The 25,406-nt window shown below is 38.6% G+C and overlaps 3 protein-coding genes across 3 annotated transcripts; all 3 read right to left on the bottom strand.

Annotated features, from left to right (window-relative positions):
• Positions 1-510: 510 nt before the first annotated feature.
• LOC131706981 (zinc finger protein 660-like) lies at positions 511-4,999 on the bottom strand. The gene is made up of 3 exons (XM_059008981.1): positions 4,822-4,999; positions 2,699-3,206; positions 511-2,116 (listed from the first exon to the last, which is right to left on the bottom strand). Exons 2-3 carry the CDS (start codon positions 3,177-3,179, stop codon positions 1,239-1,241), a joined length of 1,359 nt encoding a protein of 452 aa, XP_058864964.1. The 5' UTR covers positions 3,180-3,206; positions 4,822-4,999; the 3' UTR covers positions 511-1,238.
• Positions 5,000-7,153: 2,154 nt separating this feature from the next.
• On the bottom strand, positions 7,154-9,350 carry LOC131706926 (zinc finger protein 239-like). The gene is made up of 2 exons (XM_059008871.1): positions 9,347-9,350; positions 7,154-9,079 (listed from the first exon to the last, which is right to left on the bottom strand). The coding sequence occupies exons 1-2, from the start codon at positions 9,348-9,350 to the stop codon at positions 8,541-8,543; spliced, it is 543 nt and encodes a 180-aa protein (XP_058864854.1). The 3' UTR covers positions 7,154-8,540.
• A 6,414-nt stretch (positions 9,351-15,764) lies between these two features.
• Positions 15,765-24,924, bottom strand: LOC131706989 (zinc finger and SCAN domain-containing protein 21-like). Its single transcript, XM_059008995.1, has 3 exons — positions 24,716-24,924; positions 18,480-18,990; positions 15,765-17,881 (listed from the first exon to the last, which is right to left on the bottom strand). The coding sequence occupies exons 2-3, from the start codon at positions 18,958-18,960 to the stop codon at positions 17,340-17,342; spliced, it is 1,023 nt and encodes a 340-aa protein (XP_058864978.1). The 5' UTR covers positions 18,961-18,990; positions 24,716-24,924; the 3' UTR covers positions 15,765-17,339.
• Positions 24,925-25,406: the final 482 nt, after the last annotated feature.

Here is a 25,406-nt window from a genome sequence, read left to right as displayed (position 1 = left end):
ATAAAATAACTTGCTGGTTTCACACTGTTTCCTCAGCTCACTTTTTATTGCTAAAATTAATTAAACATTTTAAAACTAACTAAAAATTACATCTAACTTCTCTGTATGAGCTGCTGCCTGTTGTTTTCCTGTGTGTGTGTGTGTGTGTGTGTGTGTGTGTGTGTGTGTGTGTGTGTGTGCACCGCCCCCTGCGGGCTCGCTATGCTGTGCGAGTGGTGGAAAGTTATGCAAATCACCTACTCAAGCCCGACCAATGAGCAGTGAGGATAAGCTTATATTAAGAGCAGCCTGCGCTCTGCATGTGGTTGTTTTGGCTGGGGCCTGAGAGAGTTAAAGAGGAGCTCCCTGTACTGCAGCCAAGCTCTAAACATGCTGAAGTGTTGCAATACCCAGGAGCTGTGTGCTAGCTGGAACTAGAGGGGAAGATTAACCAGCATCTTGCTAAACAACATGAATTCTGTGCAGCATTAAAATACACAAATCATGACAAATAAAAATAATAAACACATCTAAAAAATAAAATTTATTGCACATTGGATCATTTTAAAAAATGCATGATTAGTTGTGACTTTTTATTTTCATGTTTTTTTCACTACCAAAAAGGCTCTTTCCCAGCAGTCCTCTATATCCTCTGAATGCAGAGTCTGCCTGGGTGCTGCGTCACATGATGAAGGCTCCAGCACTGACAACGACTCAGAGAGGCAGAGCGATAGAACTCAATTTGATACAACAACCTTTAAAAAGTACATTTTGCTAATTTAAATACAAGTTAGACATAGGTGTTGTTTTAGTGTTGCTTACTATTGTTAAATAATTAATCAATTAATTTCACAATTAACACATTTCTCAGTTTTAATTCAGAAATCAATTGTTTCTACTAACTTGGCTTGTGTTTTTCAGACACAGTAAAAGCGGATCAAATGCATGAAAAACACAAGCCAAGTTAGTAGAAACAATTGATTTCTGAATTAAAACTGAGAAATGTGTTAGTTGTGAAATTGGGGCAACCTTGGCCCTCATCGGTTTTACAGTTGTGCCCATTTGCTTGGTGCTGAGCAAGGTTGCCCCACTTGTTTCTTGAAGCTTGTCTTGTGTTTTTGATATCTCTACGTTAAATGGCTGGGCACTTTTGAGAACTTGGCGTTTTTTCACATTTCCAAAGTGTTTTTGTTTCAAATTCATAATGCAAGGTTAACATTTTTTTCTTCATGATAAAACAGTCCCAATTAACATAGTCTTTAAGGTTTCTCTCTTATGTGGATTCGCTGGTGTGTTTTAAGGCTGGCTGACTGACTGAAACTCTTCCCACAGTCAGAGCAGTAATACGGTTTCTCTCCTGTGTGAATGCGCTGGTGTGTTTTCAGGTTTCCTGAATAACTGAAACTCTTCCCACAGTCGGAGCAGCGATATGGTTTCTCTCCTGTGTGAATTCGCTGGTGTGAAACAAGGCTGTTTGACCGACTGAAACTCTTCCCACAGTCAGAGCAGCAATACGGTTTTTCTCCTGTGTGAATTCGCTGGTGTGCTTTCATGTCTCCTGAGTAACTGAAACTCTTCCCGCAGTCAGAGCAGCGATACGGTTTCTCTCCCGTGTGAATTCGCTGGTGGAAAACAAGGCTGTTTGAATGACTGAAACTCTTCCCACAGTCAGAGCAACAATATGTTTTCCCTCCTGTGTGAATTTGCTGGTGTGCTTTCAGGGTTCCTGAGTAACTGAAACTCTTCCCACAATCAGAGCAGCAATACAGTTTCTCTCCTCTGTGAATTTGCTGGTGTGAAACAAGGTTGTTTGACTGACTGAAACTCTTTCCACAGTCAGAGCAGCGATACGGTTTCTCTCCTGTGTGAATTCGCTGGTGTGATACAAGGTTGTTTGACTGACTGAAACTCTTCCCACAGTGAGTGCAGGAATACGGTTTCTCTCCTGTGTGAATTCGCTGGTGTGTTTTCAGGGTACCTGACTGACTGAAACTCTTTCCACAGTCAGAGCAACGATACGGTTTCTTTTCTGCGTCAGTTCGCTGGTGTGTTTTAAAATGCCCAAACTGGGTGAAACCTTTCCCACAATCAGGATATTCTCCAGCTCCCGCCCTCACTTTAGCTGCTGGACTGGAACCTGGAAAATATGAACAGGAAAGAAAATAAGAGGGACTGCTTGTAGGCTTAGGTAGGGATTGAAATAAGCCCCCCTTTGCATAGCAGTTTGATCCCTTCCTAGTTTTACTAGCAGTTTAATAAGACACACCTGTGCTTGTTACCTATACATTGGGGCTAATCAGGCTCATTTTAAAACCTGGAACAGGTGAATCTGCTATGCAATGGGAGTCTTATTTCCATCCCTGGCTTACAGCAGGTGGTGGAGTGGATTAAAGCATGTGAATTTCAGCTGTGGGGGCTTGCAATACATTACAACAGCTTAAAAAAGCAAATAAACTTAAAGCCTTTACATTTATAATGATCTATACAGTACTTTAGAGTTTCTCCCCCTTGGTATAATCCCCTCCCCCTCCCAGAGCAATGGCAACATTATATCTGTATCTGAAGTTCACCAGTATTGAGTCTTATCTTGAACTGATTGGAGTGGTACAGGAAAAACAAATAGCTAGTAATGTAATCTACATGCTCCCTCCCTCTCAACCACACTGTGGATATCACGCAATCGAGAATGACAATGTCACAGCTACTGGGAGTCACTCACCTGCTAGACTGCATTCTGAATGGGAGCGCCCGTCTTCCTTTCCACCTCCTTGCGTGCTGTTGGGAGAGCCTTCCTCTCCAGCGCCTTGCTCTCTCACGCAGATTCTCTCCAGCACCACGCTACACTCCCGCAGGCGTACAGGCTCCAGCTCAGAGATGTTTGGTTTGAAGTCCTCGGATTCTTCCTTCACTGGTTCCATGTGGTCAAACTCTACTTCAGGGGGCTCCTGTTTAATACGGACAGTTTCCAGCACCTCTTCTTGTTTAACAGGAAGGGGTTCTTCTGTCTGGGGGATCTCCCATTTATTGTGCTCAGCTTTAACCTCAGAGACCTCTGGCTGGCTGCTGTCACATTGCATCTCACAGAGCTCCTGTTTAATGGGGAGGGAAGCCAGCCCAGAGAACTCCACTCTAATGGGTACAAGTTCAAGTTCAGGGAACTCCTCTTTAATCTGGACAGATTCCATCTTCACACTGTCCATGGCAGCACACGGGATTCTGTTTAATAGCTGAAAAACAAATGCATGTATTTATTTAAATACAGGATTATGAAGGCCATTCAAGGGGCCGACAACATCTGTCCTTAATAGCAGGGGTGGCTTTGTTAATGAAGGGACATACAATTTCTTGTAATAATTTCATAAATCCAGAGGATTTTATCTGTTGAAATGTTTACATAATGTATCCATTCCATATATTATTTATTGCAGATTTCTTTCGAGCAACATGTTCTAACATTTGTTTCAGATTTGGAACATACCCAGTAGTCTCTGCATATAGGAATACCTCCTAAGAGAACACTTTTTGATATAGACTGACTACACAGGGGAAAGTTGACAGAGATTCATTTTTATTTTTTCACTCTGCTATTTGAAGCTGCATCTGTATTGTGAATGACTAGCGTATCATATCGGAGGCATGGATTAGTGATGAGACATTATCACTTTTACAAGTCAATTTGATTATCGATTATCAGTTACGATTATTCTAATAACATCCTTCTAGAGGCAGAAAGTCACAAAAAGGTTCCTGATTAAATGTTTTTTTATTCTAATTAAACTACAATAAACTTCAATAACTTTTTCAACAGCACTTTCAAACCTAGAAAACATACAGTATGCATTATATTGAAGTCAATACTAAAGCAGCATAAGCAATATATAAACCATACCACTTCACAGAAACCACTTTTAAATAAAGAAAAGCACACACAATCTGACAATGCACTCTCATGCTCGCAACTGCCTGAATCTTCTCTTAAAGTCTTTCGAATCTCTTACACCCCAGGGAATTATGCACAGAAAAAAAAAATATCCAAAATGATGCGGTATCTCTGAACAAGTGTGTGCAAATTAACAAAACTATTGTGCAGTTGTACTGGGTTCTTCTCTCATACTGGATATTTGCAAAATATTTGCATATTTTGCAAATTTTTATTTATAAAATATTTGCATAAGTTAAAAAATAATAACTAGAAAAGAATGGATTTTTTACAAACAATAAATGCGTTTTTCTAAAAATCACCTCTCCTTTTTCTGTGGTTTTTGTTATCTGTATTGAACTGGGTGCGTCTCAGGCTATTTAATTGATTTTATGGAAGTCTAGTGTGTGCACATTCATTTCATGTATGACATATACCTGTATCCTTTATAGTTAAAGAGTTATAGCCACAAATCTAACAGTAAAAACATGTGAAAATAACTCGGACCCTATTATTAACCTCCTTGTGCTCCGTGTTTCGGGTGAGACGCTGTTTATGCATAGTTCACACACACCCTATAGTCTCTGTAAGTTGTCTTGGATAAAGGTGTCTGCTAAACTCTATATATATATATATATATATGAGTCAGTTTTCGCGCCCCTCGTTGATCAGTGTTGTACACACACTATGGTATAGCGGTAGTTGGCCTGCCCCTCAATGTAAATACCCAGCTAACACACTAAGACTCAAACACGTTGTCATTAATATTAAACATAAAAACGTCGGTACCTTATTTTTTATTGATTAAATTGTTATATTTTAAATGGACTCGGTGTTGTTGATGACGTCACGCCTGTTCATTTAACAAACAAAGCGTCACAAACAAATAACCTTCAATTAAAATGAATAATACTGTAACTTACCTTTTAGTCTCGTCCACGCCTTACAAACGGGTATGTAATATCGTTTAACTAAACACACAAATAATAATAATGATAATAATTAACCCGCCTCCTCACGGCTCGGTGTTTATCTCGCGCTGTTTGAGAAACGCCGCGCTCTGTTTGAAGCGTCAGCAGCTCGGAGTTCCCGGATGATGACGCGCACCCGCTCTCTGGGATGGAACCGCACAACAGTCTCGCGTTTTGATTGGTCCATGTCTGTCACATGAATGTGTCGTCACACGCGTGGAAAAGCGTGCAGGCATTTTTAACATTGTGATCAGAGAGAGAGAGAGAGAGTGATCTGCTTTCCACAACCTTACCATTAAAATATAATGTGGTATTACACTGCACTGATATAACAAACTATAGACGATTACTTTATATGAATTATCATGTTATGCACGAATGTAAGAATTGGCTTTCTGTGGTGGTGTACTTTTTTCTTTCAACTAGCATATATCTATAATCGTTTTTGAACATGTGAACATGTACATAACCACACTGTTCAAAACTAACACAACAAGAATGCTTTTTTTTTTTTTATTTAACGCTTGTAATACACACAGTACTGTATCGATGCCTCTGTAATTTCCATTGATAAATCATTACAAAAATAACATCTTAGAGTTTTATTACACTTGATAATCGGTTCTCTTTTCTCTTTTGCAGTTGTAGTTTTTGTTTTGCACTTTGGAAACATGAAAGTAAAAAAAACAGATGAATATAATTGAAGTAGACTGTAAACCCGACACACACACACACACAGCTCACAATATTACAGCAGATACCAGGAAAAACCTATTCAGGTAACTGACAGTGTATTCATTATTTACAATCACTCTCAATATCTCTACTTCAGCCTCCTCCACTCAGAGCCGCAGAGAGCCGTCATGCGCCCCGGGGAATGATGGGTACGTTCAGACATTTTGATCATGGTTTGGTTTTTCATTTGTGTAATTTCTTGTTATATTATGTATACTTTTAATATGCTGCATGGATAGATGGTTCTCTGTGGTTTTTGTGTTTCTACGCTTTGAGATGCGTGCATCTAGGAGCTTTATAAAATATAGATTGTACCAGCCCCTGGTACTCTCCCGCCTAGACTACTGCAACTCCCTCCTGGCTGGCCTCCCTGCGTCCGCCAACCGTCCGCTCCAGCTCATCCAGAACTCTGCTGCCCGCCTGGTGTTCTCTCTGCCTCGCTTCTCCCACGCTACTCCACTACTCCGCTCGCTCCACTGGCTCCCGATCACCGCTCGCATCCAGTTCAAGACTCTTGTACTAGCCTACAGATGCCTTGACCAGACTGCACCCAGCTACCTCCAGACCCTCATCTCTCCCTACACCCCCATTCGACCTCTCCGCTCCGCCTGCACTAGCAGACTAGCTCTACCTCCGCTACGCTCCCCTGTCTCCAGAGCCCGCTCCTTCTCCACCCTTGCTCCGCAGTGGTGGAATGACCTTCCTACAGATGTCAGGACTGCCCAGTCCCTGACCACATTCCGGCGCCTCCTTAAGACTCACCTCTTCAAACAGCACCTGTAGAAGTCCTCTGTTTGTATCCTGGGACACTATAACCCTTCATGTAAATGTGCTTTATTTTGCTCTTATCTGCCCCCTATTTTACTGCATTTAATCCTGTACTTCAGAATACTGTAATCTGCCAAGTGTTTAACCTGTAGTATTTTGTACTTAATCATATCCTGATGTAACTATCACTATTTAATCATATCCTGATGTAACTATCACTATTATCTGCTGTATTATTGAATTGTGGTTTGTCACACTTGAACAAAAGTTATTGTATTTCTTGCTCTTATTGTATTACTTGTATTGTAACACTTGAAATGTATTTGCTTACGATTGTAAGTCGCCCTGGATAAGGGCGTCTGCTAAGAAATAAATAATAATAATAATAATAATAATATGTCTTAACTATTAATATCCAGGAATATAACTAGCAAACCTCTGATTATTAACAAAACGCTTCACTGCCACACATACTTTTACAGCTTGTTTTCTGTGTAGATAATTTAATAAGAAGTTAATAACAGCACCTGTTTATTTTGAGCGAATAAAAGACATGTGGATGACTGCAAAGTGGAAGCCTGAACTGAAGGCAAATTAGTGCTATTTGATTCGCTGGCTGCTCTGAAAAAGCAACCTAAATGTAATGTTGAATTTCATTGGCTGGCTGTGATGTAATGCTTTGTCATTGGCCACTGAGGTGTCAGACCATGGGAAGAGCGTTTTTATTCCCCCAGATGATTGTACATTTGAAAACAATGGAGAGAGACAGAGAGAACAGACAGAAAGGGAAAAAAACTTTATTAAACAAAGTCTGAATATCATTTTCATTCCAGAATGTAATAAATGAATGTTGTTTCTTTTTTTGTTTGTTTATCGTTGCGGTTGTTTCTAAACCCTGGTTTTCTTTCCATTCTTGGCACGATAAAGGAGTTTTGTCGATTTGAAGCCTAATTGGTGCTGTTGGTCCTGCAGGGGCTTGCGTGCTGGGGTGCCTGCACCTCAAAAAAGGAATTAGGCCTCAAATATGTTGGCAATGTTTGTGTAAATCCTTCAAAAATATTCAGAGCTTGAGAAAGTTCCTGCAGCATTGTATCACACATCAGGTTTTGTAAACAAATGTAAATTTAATGTCCGAGGACAAAATTACTCCTTGCTGATTGGTTGTTTTAAGATATTTTTTTTTCCAAAATACTAAAACATCCTTGTTGAACTCAGAGAGGCAGAGCACTGGAACTCAATCTCCAGCACTGAGAACGACTCAGAGAGGCAGAGCGCTAGAACTCAATCTCCAGCACTGAGAAGGACTCCGAGAGGCTGAGCGCTAGAACTCAATCTCCAGCACTGAGAAGGACTCCGAGAGGCTGAGCACTAGAACTCAATCTCCAGCGCTGAGAACGACTCAGAGAGGCAGAGCGCTAGAACTCAATCTCCAGCACTGAGAAGGACTCAGAGAGGCAGAGCGCTAGAACTCAATCTCCAGCACTGAGAAGGACTCAGAGAGGCAGAGCGCTAGAACTCAATCTTAAATGCACATTCAGTTGGAAGATTATTTTTCTTTAAAAAAAAAAAATAATAATAATTCTCAGAGAGACCTTACATTGCATTACATAATATTTGGGCTTCTGGTTTTCGTCTGACTTTTCGTCCCTCCTTTATAAATTAATTTCACAATTAACACATTTCTCAGTTTTAATTCAGAAACCAATTGTTTCATGCATTTGATCTGCTTTTACTGTGTCTGAAAAACACAAGCCAAGTTAGTAGAAACAATTGGTTTCTGAATTAAAACTGAGAAATGTGTTAGTTGTGAAATTGGGGCAACCTTGGCCCCCACCTCTTTGATAGTTGTGCCTGTTTGCTTGGTGCTGGCCAAGGTTGCCCCAATTGTTTCTTCCAAGTTAACTTGTGTTTTTGATACAAGTTAGAAGAAACAACTGGGGCAACCTTGGACCTCATCGGTTTTACAGTTGTGCCTGTTTGTTTTCTGCTGAGCAAGGTTGCCCCAAAGGTTTCATGAAGCTTGTCTTGTCTTTTTGATATCTCTACTTTAAATGGCTGGGTACTTTTGAGAACTTTTTTCACATTTCCAAAGTGTTTTTGTTTCAAATTCATAATGCAAGGTTAACAGTTTTTTCTTCATGATAGAACAGTCCCAATTAACATAGTCTTTAAGGTTTCTCTCTTCTGTGAATTCGCTGGTGTTTTTGAAGGCCTTGTTTAAAACAGAAACTCTTCCCACAGTCAGAGCAGCGATACGGTTTCTCTCCTGTGTGAATTAGCTGGTGATTCTGAAGGCCTTGTTTAAGACGGAAACTCTTCCCACAGTCAAAGCAGTGGTACTGTTTCTCTCCTGTGTGAATTAGCTGGTGTATTCTCAGGTTTCCTGAATAACTGAAACTCTTCCCACAGTCAGAGCAGCGATACGGTTTCTCTCCTGTGTGAATTCGCTGGTGTTTTTTCATGTCTCCTGACTGACTGAAACTCTTCCCACAGTCAGAGCAGCGATACGGTTTCTCTCCTGTGTGAATTCGCTGGTGTGTTTTAAGGTTGCCTAACAGACTGAAACTCTTCCCACAGTCAGAGCAGGAATACGGTTTCTCTCCTGTGTCAGTTCGCTGGTGTATTTTAAAATGCTCTAACTGGGTGAAACCTTTCCCACAGTCAGGATATTCTCCACCGCCCGCCCTCGCTTTAGCTGCTGGACTGGAACCTGGAAAATATGAACAGGAAAGAAAGTAAGAGGGACTGCTTGTAGGCTTAGGTAGGGATGGAAATAAGCTCTCCTTTGCACAGCAGTTTGATCCCTTCCTGGTTTTACTAGCAGTTTAATAAGACACACCTGTGCTTGTTACCTTCTACATTGGGGCTAATCAGGCTCATTTTAAAACCTGGAATAGGTGAATCCGCTATTTATATTAATATTATATTAATATGCAAAGACCTCCTGTAATGTTTCAGGTCTATTTCCTCTAACACATGCTACAATTATATCTTTAATTAGCATTACTTTACACATTTACAAAAATATCCATATACTGTTACACTGAACATTTATAATGATATATACAGTACTTTAGTGTTTCTAATCCTTGGTATAATTCCCCCCACTCCCAGAGCAATGACTACATTATATCTGTATCTGAAGTTCACCAGTATTGAGTCCTATCTTGAACTGGTTGGAGTGGTACAACAAAAAACAAACAGCTAGTAATGTAACCTACATGCTCCCTCCCTCCCTCCCTCTCAACCACACTGTGGATATCACGCAATCTAGAATGACAATGTCACAGATACTGGGAGTCACTCACCTGCTAGACTGCATTCTGAATGGGAGCGCCCGTCTTCCTTTCCACCTCCTTGCATGCTGTTGGGAGAGCCTTACTCTCCAGCGCCTTGCTCTCTCACGCAGATTCTCTCCAGCACCACGCTACACTCCTGCAGGCGTACAGGCTCCACGTTAGGGATGTTTGGTTTGAAGTCTTCAGATTCTTCCTTCACTGGTTCCATGTGGTCAAACTCTACTTCAGGGGGCTCCCATTTAATACGGACAGTTTCCAGCACCTCTTCTTGTTTCACAGGAAGGGGTTCTTCTGTCTGTGGGATCTCCTGTTCATTGTGCTCAGCTTTAATGTCAGAGACCTCTGGCTGACTGCTGTCACATTGCATCTCACAGAGCTCCTGTTTAATGGGGAGGGAAGCCACTCTAATGGGGACAAGTTCAAGGAACTCCTCTTTAATCTGGACAAATTCCATCTTCACACTGTCCATGGCAGCACGCGGGATTCTGTTTAGTAGCGGCTGAAAAACAGATGCATGTATTTATTTAAATACAGGGTTATGAAGGCCATTCAAGGGGCCGACAACATCTGTCTTTAATAGCAAGGGTGGCTTTGCTAATGAAGGGACATACAATTTCTTGTAATAACTTCATAATACCAGAGGATTTTATCTGTTGAAATGTTTACATAATGTATCCATTCCATATATTATTTATTGCAGATTTCTTTCGAGCAACATGTTCTAACATTTGTTTCAGATTTGGAACATACCCAGTAGTCTCTGCATGTAGGAATACCTCCTAAGAGAACACTTTTTGATATAGACTGACTACACAGGGGAAAGTTGACAGAGATTCATTTTTATTTTTTCACTCTGCTATTTGAAGCTGCATCTGTATTGTGAATGACTAGCGTATCATATCGGAGGCATGGATTAGTGATGAGACATTATCACTTTTACAAGTCAATTTGATTATCGATTATCAGTTACGATTATTCTAATAACATCCTTCTAGGGCAGAAAGTCACAAAAAGGTTCCTGATTAAATGTTTTTTTATTCTAATTAAACTACAATAAACTTCAGTAACTTTTCCAACAGCACTTTCAAACCTAGAAAACATACAGTATGCATTATATTGAAGTCAATACTAAAGCAGCATTAGCAATATATAAACCATACCACTTCACAGAAACCACTTTTAAATAAAGAAGAAAAGCACACACAATCTGACAATGCACTCTCATGCTCTCAACTGCCTGAATCTTCTCTTAAAGTCTTTCAAATCTCTTACACCCCAGGGAATTATGCACAGAAAAAAAAAATTATCCAAAATGATGCGGTATCTCTGAACAAGTGTGTGCAAAGTAACAAAACTATTGTGCAGTTGTATTGGGTTCAACTCTCATACTGAATATGAAAATACTAGCATAAGTTAAAAAATACTAGAAAACAATGGATTTTTTTCTGAATTCCATGATTGATATAAAGGAACACCAGCTCCTTCAGTTTGTCTTCCGAAAGAGAACGCCTCCGATCGGACAGGACAAGATTCCACAGCGAGGTGCTGCGCTCGGCATCGGCTGTATTTACTGCATCGATGTATCTGAAAGCTAATGTTTTCACATTAAGAAGACGGTCAGCTGTCGATGACCAAAACAAGGCAATGTCGAATTTCCCCTGTGGATCGCATCGGCCGTCACCTTCACAGTGTTCAAAGCAAAGCAATGAAAATCTTTTAGTCTCTCGTTTGCTGATATATTTGCAACGTGGGATCTTTGTCGTGGCATTTTCTGGCAGAATCAGTCAATGTTCCCTTTATCCTCAGTGGGTCAACTGCACTGAACTGAGAGCAGCGTAGTAACTGGGGATGATCCCGTGGTTAGTACGCAGCTCCGTACTAAACTAGTGCGCAAGTTAAATACCAATTGCAACGAACTTGAGGCTGAAGTTAGTCCTCAGCTGCGTACTAAAAAAGGTATCAATTGCACTGAAGCCAAAAATAACTGCTGCTGCCCTCCAGAGGATACAAAGTATGGGACTAACTTAGTTTAACTCTTGCTATGGACTAAGAATAGTGGAAGACATGTGAAAGTCCCAGAATGTACTGGCAGTTTATTATTGCTGAAATAATAATGTGTGCATATAATACACACATATACAGTGCCTTGCAAAAGTATTCAGACCCCTGACCAATTCTCTCATATTACTGAATTACAAATGGTACATTGAAATTTCGTTCTGTTTGATATTTTATTTTAAAACACTGAAACTCAAAATCAATATATCCAATGTTTGTGGCTCAGATACCGGGAGCTGTTTAGGGTTATGTTGCCCTGGTTGCCACCTTGCTGGCTATTCAAGCCACAGTGAGCAGCCCCATCGTGTGCCACATAATCAGGGTGCCTCGGACAAATCATTTGAATGTTTTTTTTTTGTTTTTCTTTTGCACATTTTCAATTAATCTTTTTTTTTGGTTGCTTTTTTGTCCCTTTTGTATATATGGCAATAATTGCTTTATTTTGTGTCCAATTTGTTCCAAAATAAATGTCCATATCCCTACATGTTGAAGTTTCATTGTGCAAAGTTTAATTTGAGCTGGCCATGCTAAAACATCTTTTACAAACAATAAATGTGTTTTTCTAAAAATCACCTCTCCTTTTTTCTGTGGTTTTTGTTATCTGTATTGAACAGGGTGCGTCTCAGGCTATTTAATTGATTTTATTATTATTATTTATTTCTTAGCAGACGCCCTTATCCAGGGCGACTCACAATTGTCAGAAGATATCACATTATTTTTACATACAATTACCCGTTTATACAGTTGGGTTTTTATTGGAGCAATCTAGGTAAAGTACCTTGCTCAAGGGTACAGCAGCAGTGTCCCCACCGGGGATTGAACCCACGACCCTCCGGTCAAGAGTCCAGAGCCCTCACCACTACTCCACACTGCTGCCCTAATACTCCACACTGCTGCCCTGGACTTTATGGAAGTCTAGTGTGTGCGCATTGATTTCATGTATGACATATACCTGTAACCTTTATAGTTAAAGAGTTATAGCCACAAATCTAACAGTAAAAGCATGCGAAAATAACTCAAACCTTATTATTAACCTCCTTGTGCTCCGTATTTCGGGTGAGACGCTGTTTATGCATAGTTCACACACACCCTATAGTCTCTGTAAGTTGTCTTGGATAAAGGTGTCTGCTAAACATATATATATATATTAGCTCAAAGAGCCAGCTGCCCAACGTTTCGATATGTTGTACATATCTTTCTCAAGGGAGCCTGTGTTTGAATCAAAACATTGGAGGTATTTATAGGTGTTTGACGGCATGACAACTACTTGTTATTGTTTACATTCAAACTCATGATTTATTCTTACATGATGTAATGGTGTTCTATATATTGTGACATCATTCTTACTTCTATCTTTGAATCTGTATTAATTCTAATTAACACTACTTTATATAAACTTATATTTTTATTATATCATGCAATGCTGGCTCTGAGGATCATTCTAGATTTGGCCTCCCCAGCGCATCAGCATGCACAACTTTTGAATGAATTTTGTTTATTTATTTAAATGTTATTTATTGAAGTTAATTATTTCATTCTTTTCTGTTGAGTCCCGCTGGCATAATCGTGTTCAGTCTATTTATCCATTTACTTTCTTTTATTCTTCTATATGTCGCATTGTCTAATTTTAGCTGTTCTAATACTACAAACCTTACATCATTTATGTCATGTCCCTGACTGGTGAAGTGCTGTACTATTGGTTCATTCATTTTTTTATTTCTAATTAATGAAAGGTGGTTCTGAATTCTTTTATATAAAGTAGTTCCAGTCTCTCCAACATATTTGATTTCATCACATTTTTCACAGGATATTCCATAAACAACATTGCTATTTTTACAGTAGGTATTAGTTTTTAGTGGATATGTGGTGTTCTTATGTTTAATTATATTTTTACGTTTGTCTATGTATTTACACACTTTACATCTACTAGTGCACATGTTCGTAGAACCTATTTTGTCAATTATTCTTTTATGTTTACTGTGAACTAAAATTTCACCTAAATTAGCTTCTCTTTTGAATGCTACAACTGGGGCCTGAAGAAATACTTTTTTTTAATTTTTCTGAATTATGTAGAATCCGCAAGTGTTTCCAAACTATCTTAGAAATATTGGGCAAAACTTTAGAGCAAGTCATTATTAATGGGACTCTTTTGACCTTTTTATCTCTCTTTTTATAATCTAGTAGATCATCTCTTTTTAGTTTATCCACTTTTCTTAACTCCGTCTCTATAATTCTTTCTTTGTATCCTCTTTCAGTTTTCGCGCCCCTCGTTGATCAGTGTTGTACACACACTATGGTATAGCGGTAGTTCGCCTGCCCCTCAATGTAAATACCCAGCTAACACACTAAGACTCAAACACGTTGTCATTAATATTAAACATAAAAACGTCGGTACCTTATTTTTTATTGATTAAATTGTTATATTTTAAATGGACTCGGTGTTGTTGATGACGTCACGCCTGTTCATTTAACAAACAAAGCGTCACAAACAAATAACCTTCAATTAAAATGAATAATACTGTAACTTACCTTTTAGTCTCGTCCACGCCTTACAAACGGGTATGTAATATCGTTTAACTAAACACACAAATAATAATAATGATAATAATTAACCCGCCTCCTCACGGCTCGGTGTTTATCTCGCGCTGTTTGAGAAACGCCGCGCTCTGTTTGAAGCGTCAGCAGCTCGGAGTTCCCGGATGATGACGCGCACCCGCTCTCTGGGATGGAACCGCACAACAGTCTCGCGTTTTGATTGGTCCATGTCTGTCACATGAATGTGTCGTCACACGAGTGGAAAAGCGTGCAGGCATTTTTAACATTGTGATCAGAGAGAGAGAGAGAGTGATCTGCTTTCCACAACCTTACCATTAAAATATAATGTGGTATTACACTGTACTGATACAACAAACTATGGGTGATTACTTTATATGAATGATCATGTTATGCACGAATGTAAGAATTGGCTTTCTGTGGTGGTGTACTTTTTTCTTTCAAGTAGCATATATCTATAATCGTTTTTGAACATGTGAACATGTACATAACCACACTGTTCAAAACTAACACAACAAGAATGCTTTTTTTTATTATTTAACGGCTGTAATACATACAGTACTGTATCAATGCCTCTGTAATTTCCATTGATAAATCATTACAAAAATAACATCTTAGAGTTTTATTACACTTGATAATCGGTTCTCTTTTCTCTTTTGCAGTTGAAGTTTATGTTTTGCACTTTGGAAACATGAAAGTAAAAAACACAGATGAATATAATTGAAGTAGACTGTAAACCCGACACACACACACACAGCTCACAATATTACAGCAGAAACCAGGAAAAACCTATTCAGGTAACTGACAGTCTATTCATTATTTACAATCACTCTGCAACATCTCTACTTCAGCCTCCTCCACTCAGAGCCGCAGAGAGCCGTCATGCGCCCCGGGGAATGATGGGTACGTTCAGACATTTTGATCATGGTTTGGTTTTTCATTTGTGTAATTTCTTGTTATATTATGTATACTCTTAATATGCTGCATGGATAGATGCTTCTCTGTGGTTTCTGTGTTTGTACGCTTTGAGATGCGTGCATCTAGGAGCTTTATAAAATAAAGATTATTATTATTATTATTATTATTATTATTATAAAATGTCTTAACTATTAATATCCAGGAATATAACTAGCAAACCTCTGATTATTAACAAAACGCTTCACTGCCACACATACTTTTACAGCTTGTTTTCTGTGTAGATAATTTAATAAGAAGTTAATAACAGCACCTGTTTATTTTGAGCGAATAAAAGACATGTGGATGACTGCAAAGTGGAAGCCTGAACTGAAGGCAAATTAGTGCTATTTGATTCGCTGGCTGCTCTGAAAAAGCAACCTAAATGTAATGTTGAATTTCATTGGCTGGCTGTGATGTAATGCTTTGTCATTGGCCACTGAGGTGTCAGACCATGGGAAGAGCGTTTTTATTCCCCCAGATGATTGTACATTTGAAAACAATGGAGAGAGACAGAGAGAACAGACAGAAAGGGAAAAAAACTTTATTAAACAAAGTCTGAATATCATTTTCATTCCAGAATGTAATAAATGAATGTTGTTTCTTTTTTTGTTTGTTTATCGTTGCGGTTGTTTCTAAACCCTGGTTTTCTTTCCATTCTTGGCACGATAAAGGAGTTTTGTCGATTTGAAGCCTAATTGGTGCTGTTGGTCCTGCAGGGGCTTGCGTGCTGGGGTGCCTGCACCTCAAAAAAGGAATTAGGCCTCAAATATGTTGGCAATGTTTGTGTAAATCTTTAAAAAATATTCAGAGCTTGAGAAAGTTCCTGCAGCATTGTATCACACATCAGGTTTTGTAAACAAATGTAAATTTAATGTCCGAGGACAAAATTACTCCTTGCTGATTGGTTGTTTTAAGATATTTTTTTTTCCAAAATACTAAAACATCCTTGTTGAACTCAGAGAGGCAGAGCACTGGAACTCAATCTCCAGCACTGAGAACGACTCAGAGAGGCAGAGCGCTAGAACTCAATCTCCAGCACTGAGAAGGACTCCGAGAGGCTGAGCGCTAGAACTCAATCTCCAGCACTGAGAAGGACTCAGAGAGGCAGAGCGCTGGAACTCAATCTCCAGCACTGAGAAGGACTCCGAGAGGCTGAGCGCTAGAACTCAATCTCCAGCGCTGAGAACGACTCATAGAGGCAGAGCGCTAGAACTCAATCTCCAGCACTGAGAAGGACTCAGAGAGGCAGAGCGCTGGAACTCAATCTCCAGCACTGAGAAGGACTCAGAGAGGCAGAGCGCTGGAACTCAATCTCCAGCACTGAGAACGACTCAGAGAGGCAGAGCGCTAGAACTCAATCTCCAGCACTGAGAAGGACTCAGAGAGGCAGAGCGCTAGAATTCAATCTCCAGCACTGAGAAGGACTCAGAGAGGCAGAGCGCTGGAACTCAATCTTAAATGCACATTCAGTTGGAAGATTATTTTTCTTTAAAAAAAAAAAATAATAATAATTCTCAGAGAGACCTTACATTGCATTACATAATATTTGGGCTTCTGGTTTTCGTCTGACTTTTCGTCCCTCCTTTATAAATTAATTTCACAATTAACACATTTCTCAGTTTTAATTCAGAAACCAATTGTTTCATGCATTTGATCTGCTTTTACTGTGTCTGAAAAACACAAGCCAAGTTAGTAGAAACACTTGGTTTCTGAATTAAAACTGAGAAATGTGTTAGTTGTGAAATTGGGGCAACCTTGGCCCCCACCTCTTTGATAGTTGTGCCTGTTTGCTTGGTGCTGGCCAAGGTTGCCCCAATTGTTTCTTCCAAGTTAACTTGTGTTTTTGATACAAGTTAGAAGAAACAACTGGGGCAACCTTGGACCTCATCGGTTTTACAGTTGTGCCTGTTTGCTTTCTGCTGAGCAAGGTTGCCCCAAAGGTTTCATGAAGCTTGTCTTGTCTTTTTGATATCTCTACTTTAAATGGCTGGGTACTTTTGAGAACTTTTTTCACATTTCCAAAGTGTTTTTGTTTCAAATTCATAATGCAAGGTTAACAGTTTTTTCTTCATGATAGAACAGTCCCAATTAACATAGTCTTTAAGGTTTCTCTCTTCTGTGAATTCGCTGGTGTTTTTGAAGGCCTTGTTTAAAACAGAAACTCTTCCCACAGTCAGAGCAGCGATACGGTTTCTCTCCTGTGTGAATTAGCTGGTGATTCTGAAGGCCTTGTTTAAGACGGAAACTCTTCCCACAGTCAAAGCAGTGGTACTGTTTCTCTCCTGTGTGAATTCGCTGGTGTATTCTCAGGTTTCCTGAATAACTGAAACTCTTCCCACAGTCAGAGCAGCGATACGGTTTCTCTCCTGTGTGAATTCGCTGGTGTTTTTTCATGTCTCCTGACTGACTGAAACTCTTCCCACAGTCAGAGCAGCGATACGGTTTCTCTCCTGTGTGAATTCGCTGGTGTGTTTTAAGGTTGCCTAACAGACTGAAACTCTTCCCACAGTCAGAGCAGGAATACGGTTTCTCTCCTGTGTCAGTTCGCTGGTGTATTTTAAAATGCTCTAACTGGGTGAAACCTTTCCCACAGTCAGGATATTCTCCACCGCCCGCCCTCGCTTTAGCTGCTGGACTGGAACCTGGAAAATATGAACAGGAAAGAAAGTAAGAGGGACTGCTTGTAGGCTTAGGTAGGGATGGAAATAAGCTCTCCTTTGCACAGCAGTTTGATCCCTTCCTGGTTTTACTAGCAGTTTAATAAGACACACCTGTGCTTGTTACCTTCTACATTGGGGCTAATCAGGCTCATTTTAAAACCTGGAATAGGTGAATCCGCTATTTATATTAATATTATATTAATATGCAAAGACCTCCTGTAATGTTTCAGGTCTATTTCCTCTAACACATGCTACAATTATATCTTTAATTAGCATTACTTTACACATTTACAAAAATATCCATATACTGTTACACTGAACATTTATAATGATATATACAGTACTTTAGTGTTTCTAATCCTTGGTATAATTCCCCCCACTCCCTGAGCAATGACTACATTATATCTGTATCTGAAGTTCACCAGTATTGAGTCCTATCTTGAACTGGTTGGAGTGGTACAACAAAAAACAAACAGCTAGTAATGTAACCTACATGCTCCCTCCCTCCCTCCCTCTCAACCACACTGTGGATATCACGCAATCTAGAATGACAATGTCACAGATACTGGGAGTCACTCACCTGCTAGACTGCATTCTGAATGGGAGCGCCCGTCTTCCTTTCCACCTCCTTGCATGCTGTTGGGAGAGCCTTCCTCTCCAGCGCCTTGCTCTCTCACGCAGATTCTCTCCAGCACCACGCTACACTCCTGCAGGCGTACAGGCTCCACGTTAGGGATGTTTGGTTTGAAGTCCTCAGATTCTTCCTTCACTGGTTCCATGTGGTCAAACTCTACTTCAGGGGGCTCCCATTTAATACGGACAGTTTCCAGCACCTCTTCTTGTTTAACAGGAAGGGGTTCTTCTGTCTGGGGGATCTCCAATTCATTGTGCTCAGCTTTAATGTCAGAGACCTCTGGCTGACTGCTGTCACATTGCATCTCACAGAGCTCCTGTTTAATGGGGAGGGAAGCCAGCCCAGAGAACTCCACTCTAATGGGGACAAGTTCAAGTTCAGGAAACTCCTCTTTAATCTGGACAGATTCCATCTTCACACTGTCCATGGCAGCACACGGGATTCTGTTTAGTAGCGGCTGAAAAACAAATGCATGTATTTATTTAAATACAGGGTTATGAAGGCCATTCAAGGGGCCGACAACATCTGTCTTTAATAGCAAGGGTGGCTTTGCTAATGAAGGGACATACAATTTTTTGTAATAACTTCATAATACCAGAGGATTTTATCTGTTGAAATGTTTACATAATGTATCCATTCCATATATTATTTATTGCAGATTTCTTTCGAGCAACATGTTCTAACATTTGTTTCAGATTTGGAACATACCCAGTAGTCTCTGCATATAGGAATACCTCCTAAGAGAACACTTTTTGATATAGACTGACTACACAGGGGAAAGTTGACAGAGATTCATTTTTATTTTTTCACTCTGCTATTTGAAGCTGCATCTGTATTGTGAATGACTAGCGTATCATATCGGAGGCATGGATTAGTGATGAGACATTATCACTTTTACAAGTCAATTTGATTATCGATTATCAGTTACGATTATTCTAATAACATCCTTCTAGAGGCAGAAAGTCACAAAAAGGTTTCTGATTATTTTTTTTTTATTCTAATTAAACTACAATAAACTTCAATAACTTTTTCAACAGCACTTTCAAACCTAGAAAACATACAGTATGCATTATATTGAAGTGACTACTGGGGATGATCCCGTGGTTAGTACGCAACTGCGTACTAAAAATGGTCTCAATTGCACCGAAGCCAAAAATAACTGCTGCTGTCCTCTAGAGGACACTAAGTATGGGACTAACTTAGTTTAACTCTTGCTATGGACTAAGAATTTTAATATCATACTAAGAGGAATAGTGGAAGACATGTGAAAGTCCCAGAATGTACTGGCAGTTTATTTTTGCTGAAATAATAATGTGTGCATATAATACACACATATATATATATATATGCCATCACTATATTTGAAGCATCTGCTGCCTGTACGGATATTGTAATAGTAACATAAAATTTCACTATGACTACAATACTGTTAACTACTAATAATGAAGGAAGGTGTGGGCAGCATTACAGTCATGCATGTAGAGCCTGTAGTATGCGATAGTAGGTTTTTTGGGGGGGCGGGGGGGCAGCAAGTCTTTTCATTCCCTTTAAGTTGAGGGGACTCGACACTGGTGGTTCTTAGGGGTGAGCAGAGATATTGAGGAGTAGGGACACAGTGGGTAGAATGTGATTTAAGTGTTATTTTATGTAGTAGGACCTGGGGGCACATTGAAAAAATAAAATAATCAGTGCTCTTCTCAGGGTGTTTTTAGAAGTGATTATCTAGGATACGTCTTCGCAATACCACCCCTTCCCTGTTTTGTTCTACCTGTGGTCCAATGACAACGGTGTCGAAACAGCCCGTGTGTGTTGAGTGTCAACATTAAACCAGCTTAGTTTATTTCATGGCATTGCACTTGGTTGATTATTTTATAGGAAGTCCGTGTGCCCTGATATTGAGTACTTTACCATGCATATATATCTTAAATCAAAAAAAATAATTATTACTTGCAGACATATCAATATATGTTAGAGACGACTTAATATCTATGTGTAACTGTCGGCCTATTTGTAACATTGTAAAAATGATTATTAGCTCATAATATTGTAAAATACATACATTACTGTTACAAATATTTCAAATGTTCTGATTCAGAGCCACCCCGCCTTGCGCCGTGTCTGGCTCCCTGTAAAAGGATGAAGCGGTCCTGATAATGAATGAATGAAAGAATGATTCAGAGCCCCCTTCAGATCCTGTTTGGGAACAACAACAATGCTTGATCCTCAGTACCGTACTAAATCTGGGGATCAGCTAGTCTCCAACTTTGATCCGCTTGTTTTTTCGATGCAATTGGTACTAACTTAGTCCGCAGCTGGGGATGATCCCGAGATAGTACCGTACTAGCTAGTACGCAACTTTGTACACAGCTCCGTACTAACTCTGCAAGTTCATTGCAATTGGCCCTATATTACGATGCTGTGTGTTATTGTTTATGTATTAAGTTTAAAAATGTTTGTAAAACAGCATGACCTCAAGTTTTTGGAAAATTGATAAACTGTCAGTAATGAAATACAAATCGAGATGCAAGAGTCTGTGCGATGTATTTAAACACCCAAAATCAATATAAATGAAATGGCAACATCGAAGGCACAAGGACCTATTTTAACACACATACATACACATACTATATAATATAATTATATATATATATATGACAAGATTGGCAGAGGGTGAGGCTCAGAGACAGTTTAAAAGTTCAAAAATAAAGTTTTTATTTAAACAAAATACACCAAATAAACAGGCACGAGCACCAAAACAAAAAGATTTCAAACACAAACAATCAACACAAAACAAAACTTACAACACAAATACGGCTTCCAGGCTGGGCATTGCCTTCACTGGTTTCAAAAACTAACAAAACAGCACACACAGAAAAACGCTTCTCCTTCCAGAACTCTCCCCCTGCTGGCAGGCTGAGGCCTCCTTTTATGCCAGGTGGTTGAATAGTAATTGAATAATTAATTGGTGGATTGCTCCCACCTGATGCAATCATCCTGGGCAGGGAGGAGAATTAAACTCCATTCCTGCCAGTATTTCCAAGGGCAGAGCACTGCTCTGCCACAATATATACAATACACACACATATATATATATATATATATATATATATATATATATATATATATATATATATATATATATATATATATATATATATATATACACACACATACATACATACAGTGCCTTGCAAAAGTATTCAGACCCCTGTCCAATTCTCTCATATTACTGAATTACAAATGGTACATTGAAATTTCGTTCTGTTTGATATTTTATTTTAAAACACTGAAACTCAAAATCAATTATTGTAAGGTGACATTGGTTTTATGTTGGGAAATATTTTTAAGAAAAATAAAGTAAATAGAAAAATAAATAGAGTTATAGCCACAAATCTAACAGTAAAAAACATGCGAAAATAACTCGGACCCTATTATTAACCTCCTTGTGCTCCGTCTATCGGGTGAGACGCTGTTTATGCATAGTTCACACACACCCTATAGTCTCTGTAAGCTGCCTTGGATAAAGGTGTCTGCTAAACTAATATATATATATATATATATATATATATATATATATATATATAAAGAACACCACATATCCACTAAAAACTAATACCTACTGTAAAAATAGCAATGTTGTTTATGGAATAGCCTGTGAAAAATGTGATGAAATCAAATATGTTGGAGAGACTGGAACTACTTTATATAAAAGAATTCAGAACCACCTTTCATTAATTAGAAATAAAAAAATCAATGAACCAATAGTACAGCACTTCACCAGTCAGGGACATGACATAAATGATGTAAAGTTTGTAGTATTAGAACAGCTCAAATTAGACAATGCGACATATAGAGGAATAAAAGAAAGTAAATGGATAAATAGACTGAACACGATTATGCCAGCGGGACTCAACAGAAAAGAATGAAATAATTAACTTAAATAAATAACATTTAAATAAATAAACAAAATTCATTTAAAAGTTGTGCATGCTGATGCGCTGGGGAGGCCAAATCTAGACCGATCCTCAGAGCCAGCATTGCATGATATAATAAAAATATAAGTTTATATAAAGTAGTGTTAATTAGAATTAATACAGATTCAAAGATAGAAGTAAAAATGATGTCACAATATATAGAACACCATTACATCATGTAAGAATAAATCATGAGTTTGAATGTAAACAATAACAAGTAGTGGTCATGTCGTCAAAAACCTATAAATACCTCCAATGTTTGGATTTAAACACAGGCTCCCTTGAGAAAGATATGTACAACATATCGAAACGTTGGGCAGCTGGCTCTTTGAGCTAAAATATATTATTGTGTTTTATACATAATATCATCCTACAAAGGAAATGAATGGAGGAAGTGAGAGGCGGACTGGAGTATTACACCAATCCAGGAGGGCAAGACAGGCGGATTATAAACTTAAGAGACTGACGGCACAGAGAGCTAAGTATCATTCTCATCAAAGCTTTATAGATACTTGTATAGATAATGCAGTAGTTCCAACTGGCTTTAAAATAAAACTAAGCGTAAACATGAAGACTAGTGAAGCAGAAAGATTAAATGTAAATCAGATATTAAAAGAGACTTCGTTTAAGGTAATGCAGGAGGCTAAATTAACATTAACGGGCAGCAGTGTGGAGTAGTGGTTAGGGCTCTGGACTCTTGACCGGAGGGTTGTGGGTTCAATCCCCAGTGGGGGACACTGCTGTTGTACCCTTGAGCAAGGTACTTTACCTAGATTGCTCCAGTAAAAAAACAACTGTATAAATGGGTAACTGTATGTAAAATAATGTGATATCTGTATAATGTGAAATAATGTATAATGTGATATCTTGTAACAATTGTAAGTCGCCCTGGATAAGGGCGTCTGCTAAGAAATAAATAATAATAATAATAATAACATCGGCAAGACGAATTAGAGAAATAAGTAATGAAATAGAGATAGTAATAAATGACAAATTGCATGTTCCCTCCATCAGAAATGAGACAGTTACTTCGTAAAGTAGACAGCTTTGAGAACAAAACACTAGAACATTTGAACAACAAAAAGATAATGAAATTACGCAAATTAAGAGGTCAACCGGGATTACAAAATAAAATAGGTGTAGAAAAAATTAAAATTTCAAATCATAACAAATCAGAGAATAAGGAAAACACTGCTGAAACACTTTCTAATAGAATGCTTAAGCAATGCGAGTGTAAGAGTTATGACGACTACAACATAGTTCAAATAGAGAAGGACGGGAACTGTTTCTGTAGATGTTTAGGTGTAGTTTTATACGGTTCACAAAATGACCATCGAACAATTAGACATAATGTAATAGAACTAACGGAAAGCAATATAAAACAATATGAAATGTACATCGACTCAGTGACCCATATTGAAAAAATGAAATTAAGTGATGGGAGTGTAGATTCTTGGGCTACAGAGGCAGAAGTTATGGCAGCTGTAGACCTCCTGAATAGGCCCATACACGTATACATAGACTTAAAGAATAAGGACTGTTTTAAATACGAAGGCACAATAGAATATATTAAAAATAAGAACGATCCAATTAATCTTTTATACAACAATAACCATTTCTCAGTTATTGTATTTAAATCTAAAACAGTAAAAATAAACCAGGTTAAAGTAATTAATAAAATGAAAAATAGAGAGTTAAACATGACTAGGACAGAGAATTCAAAACAGAAAGATAGGAGACCCAGAAATAGACATGGTACCAAATACACAAAAGAGAAGACAGAAGACATAGTATTCAATTTATCAAGTAAAACTTTAACCACATCCCAAAAAGCGGTACTGAATAAAGGGCTTAGCTATAACTATATATATATATAACTATATATATATATATATATATATATATATATATATATATATATATATATGAGTCAGTTTTCGCGTCCCTCGTTGATCAGTGTTGTACACACACTATGGTATAGCGGTAGTTCGCCTGCCCCTCAATGTAAATACCCAGCTAACACACTAAGACTCAAACACGTTGTCATTAATATTAAACATAAAAACGTCGGTACCTTATTTTTTATTGATTAAATTGTTATATTTTAAATGGACTCGGTGTTGTTGATGACGTCACGCCTGTTCATTTAACAAACAAAGCGTCACAAACAAATAACCTTCAATTAAAATGAATAATACTGTAACTTACCTTTTAGTCTCGTCCACGCCTTACAAACGGGTATGTAATATCGTTTAACTAAACACACAAATATAAAATCCTCCGCAGGGCTCCGTGTTTACCTCCTGCTGTGTGTTTGAAACGCCAGCAGCGCCGCGTTCCCGGATGCAGTTTGTGCGCATGCTCCGAGGCGGAGGCTCTTCTTCTGGTTAATCTATAGGACGCATCCCATCTATTATATTAGATGATGAGCGCCCTCCATCTGTACTCCTTTGTGTGTCTTTGTTTTACTTTATTTTTCTGTCATCTTTATTTATTATAACTTCCCTTCTTTTCCTGTTTCCTTTATATATTTCGTCAGTATCCTTTCTCTATTCAGTCTCCCGTCCTCTTTCCCCAGCAAGTTCTTTATATTGACTTCCTATACCTCCATTTCTCTCAGCCTGCTCTCCACTTTCCTTCTCTGCTCCTCATATTTCTCACACTTTAATAAATAATGTTCTACTGTTTCAGCTACTTTACATTTTTCACACTTTCCATCTTCATGTTTCTCCAGTCTTAAAAGGTGTTCATTTAAAGAACTCTGCCCAATCCTTAACCTATCCAATGCTCTTTCCTCTTTCCTTCACAACTCTTTATTCACCTCTTTCTGGATATTATGATAAAACCTTCCCTTTATGCTTTTAAGCTGAGTCTCAGCTGCTCCATCGAGCTCCATCGA

The sequence above is a fragment of the Acipenser ruthenus genome, chromosome 38 (assembly GCF_902713425.1).
Source record: "Acipenser ruthenus chromosome 38, fAciRut3.2 maternal haplotype, whole genome shotgun sequence".
NCBI classification, from domain to species: Eukaryota; Metazoa; Chordata; class Actinopteri; order Acipenseriformes; family Acipenseridae; genus Acipenser; species Acipenser ruthenus.
The sequence above is the reverse complement of the archived record's forward strand: the minus strand, read 5'-3'. Positions and strand labels throughout refer to the sequence as shown.

What these genes read in the sequence shown, in the direction of transcription:
- LOC131706981 (XM_059008981.1), bottom strand. Translation starts at nt 3,179, where the DNA reads ATGGACAGTGTGAAGATGGAATCTGTCCAGATTAAAGAGGAGTTCCCT. An exon ending in TTCAGAATGCAGTCTAGCAG is followed by an intron (nt 2,117 to 2,698) that starts GTGAGTGACTCC and finishes CATATTTTCCAG; the next exon opens with GTTCCAGTCCAGCAGCTAAA.
- LOC131706989 (XM_059008995.1), bottom strand. Translation starts at nt 18,960, where the DNA reads ATGGACAGTGTGAAGATGGAATCTGTCCAGATTAAAGAGGAGTTTCCT. An exon ending in TTCAGAATGCAGTCTAGCAG is followed by an intron (nt 17,882 to 18,479) that starts GTGAGTGACTCC and finishes CATATTTTCCAG; the next exon opens with GTTCCAGTCCAGCAGCTAAA.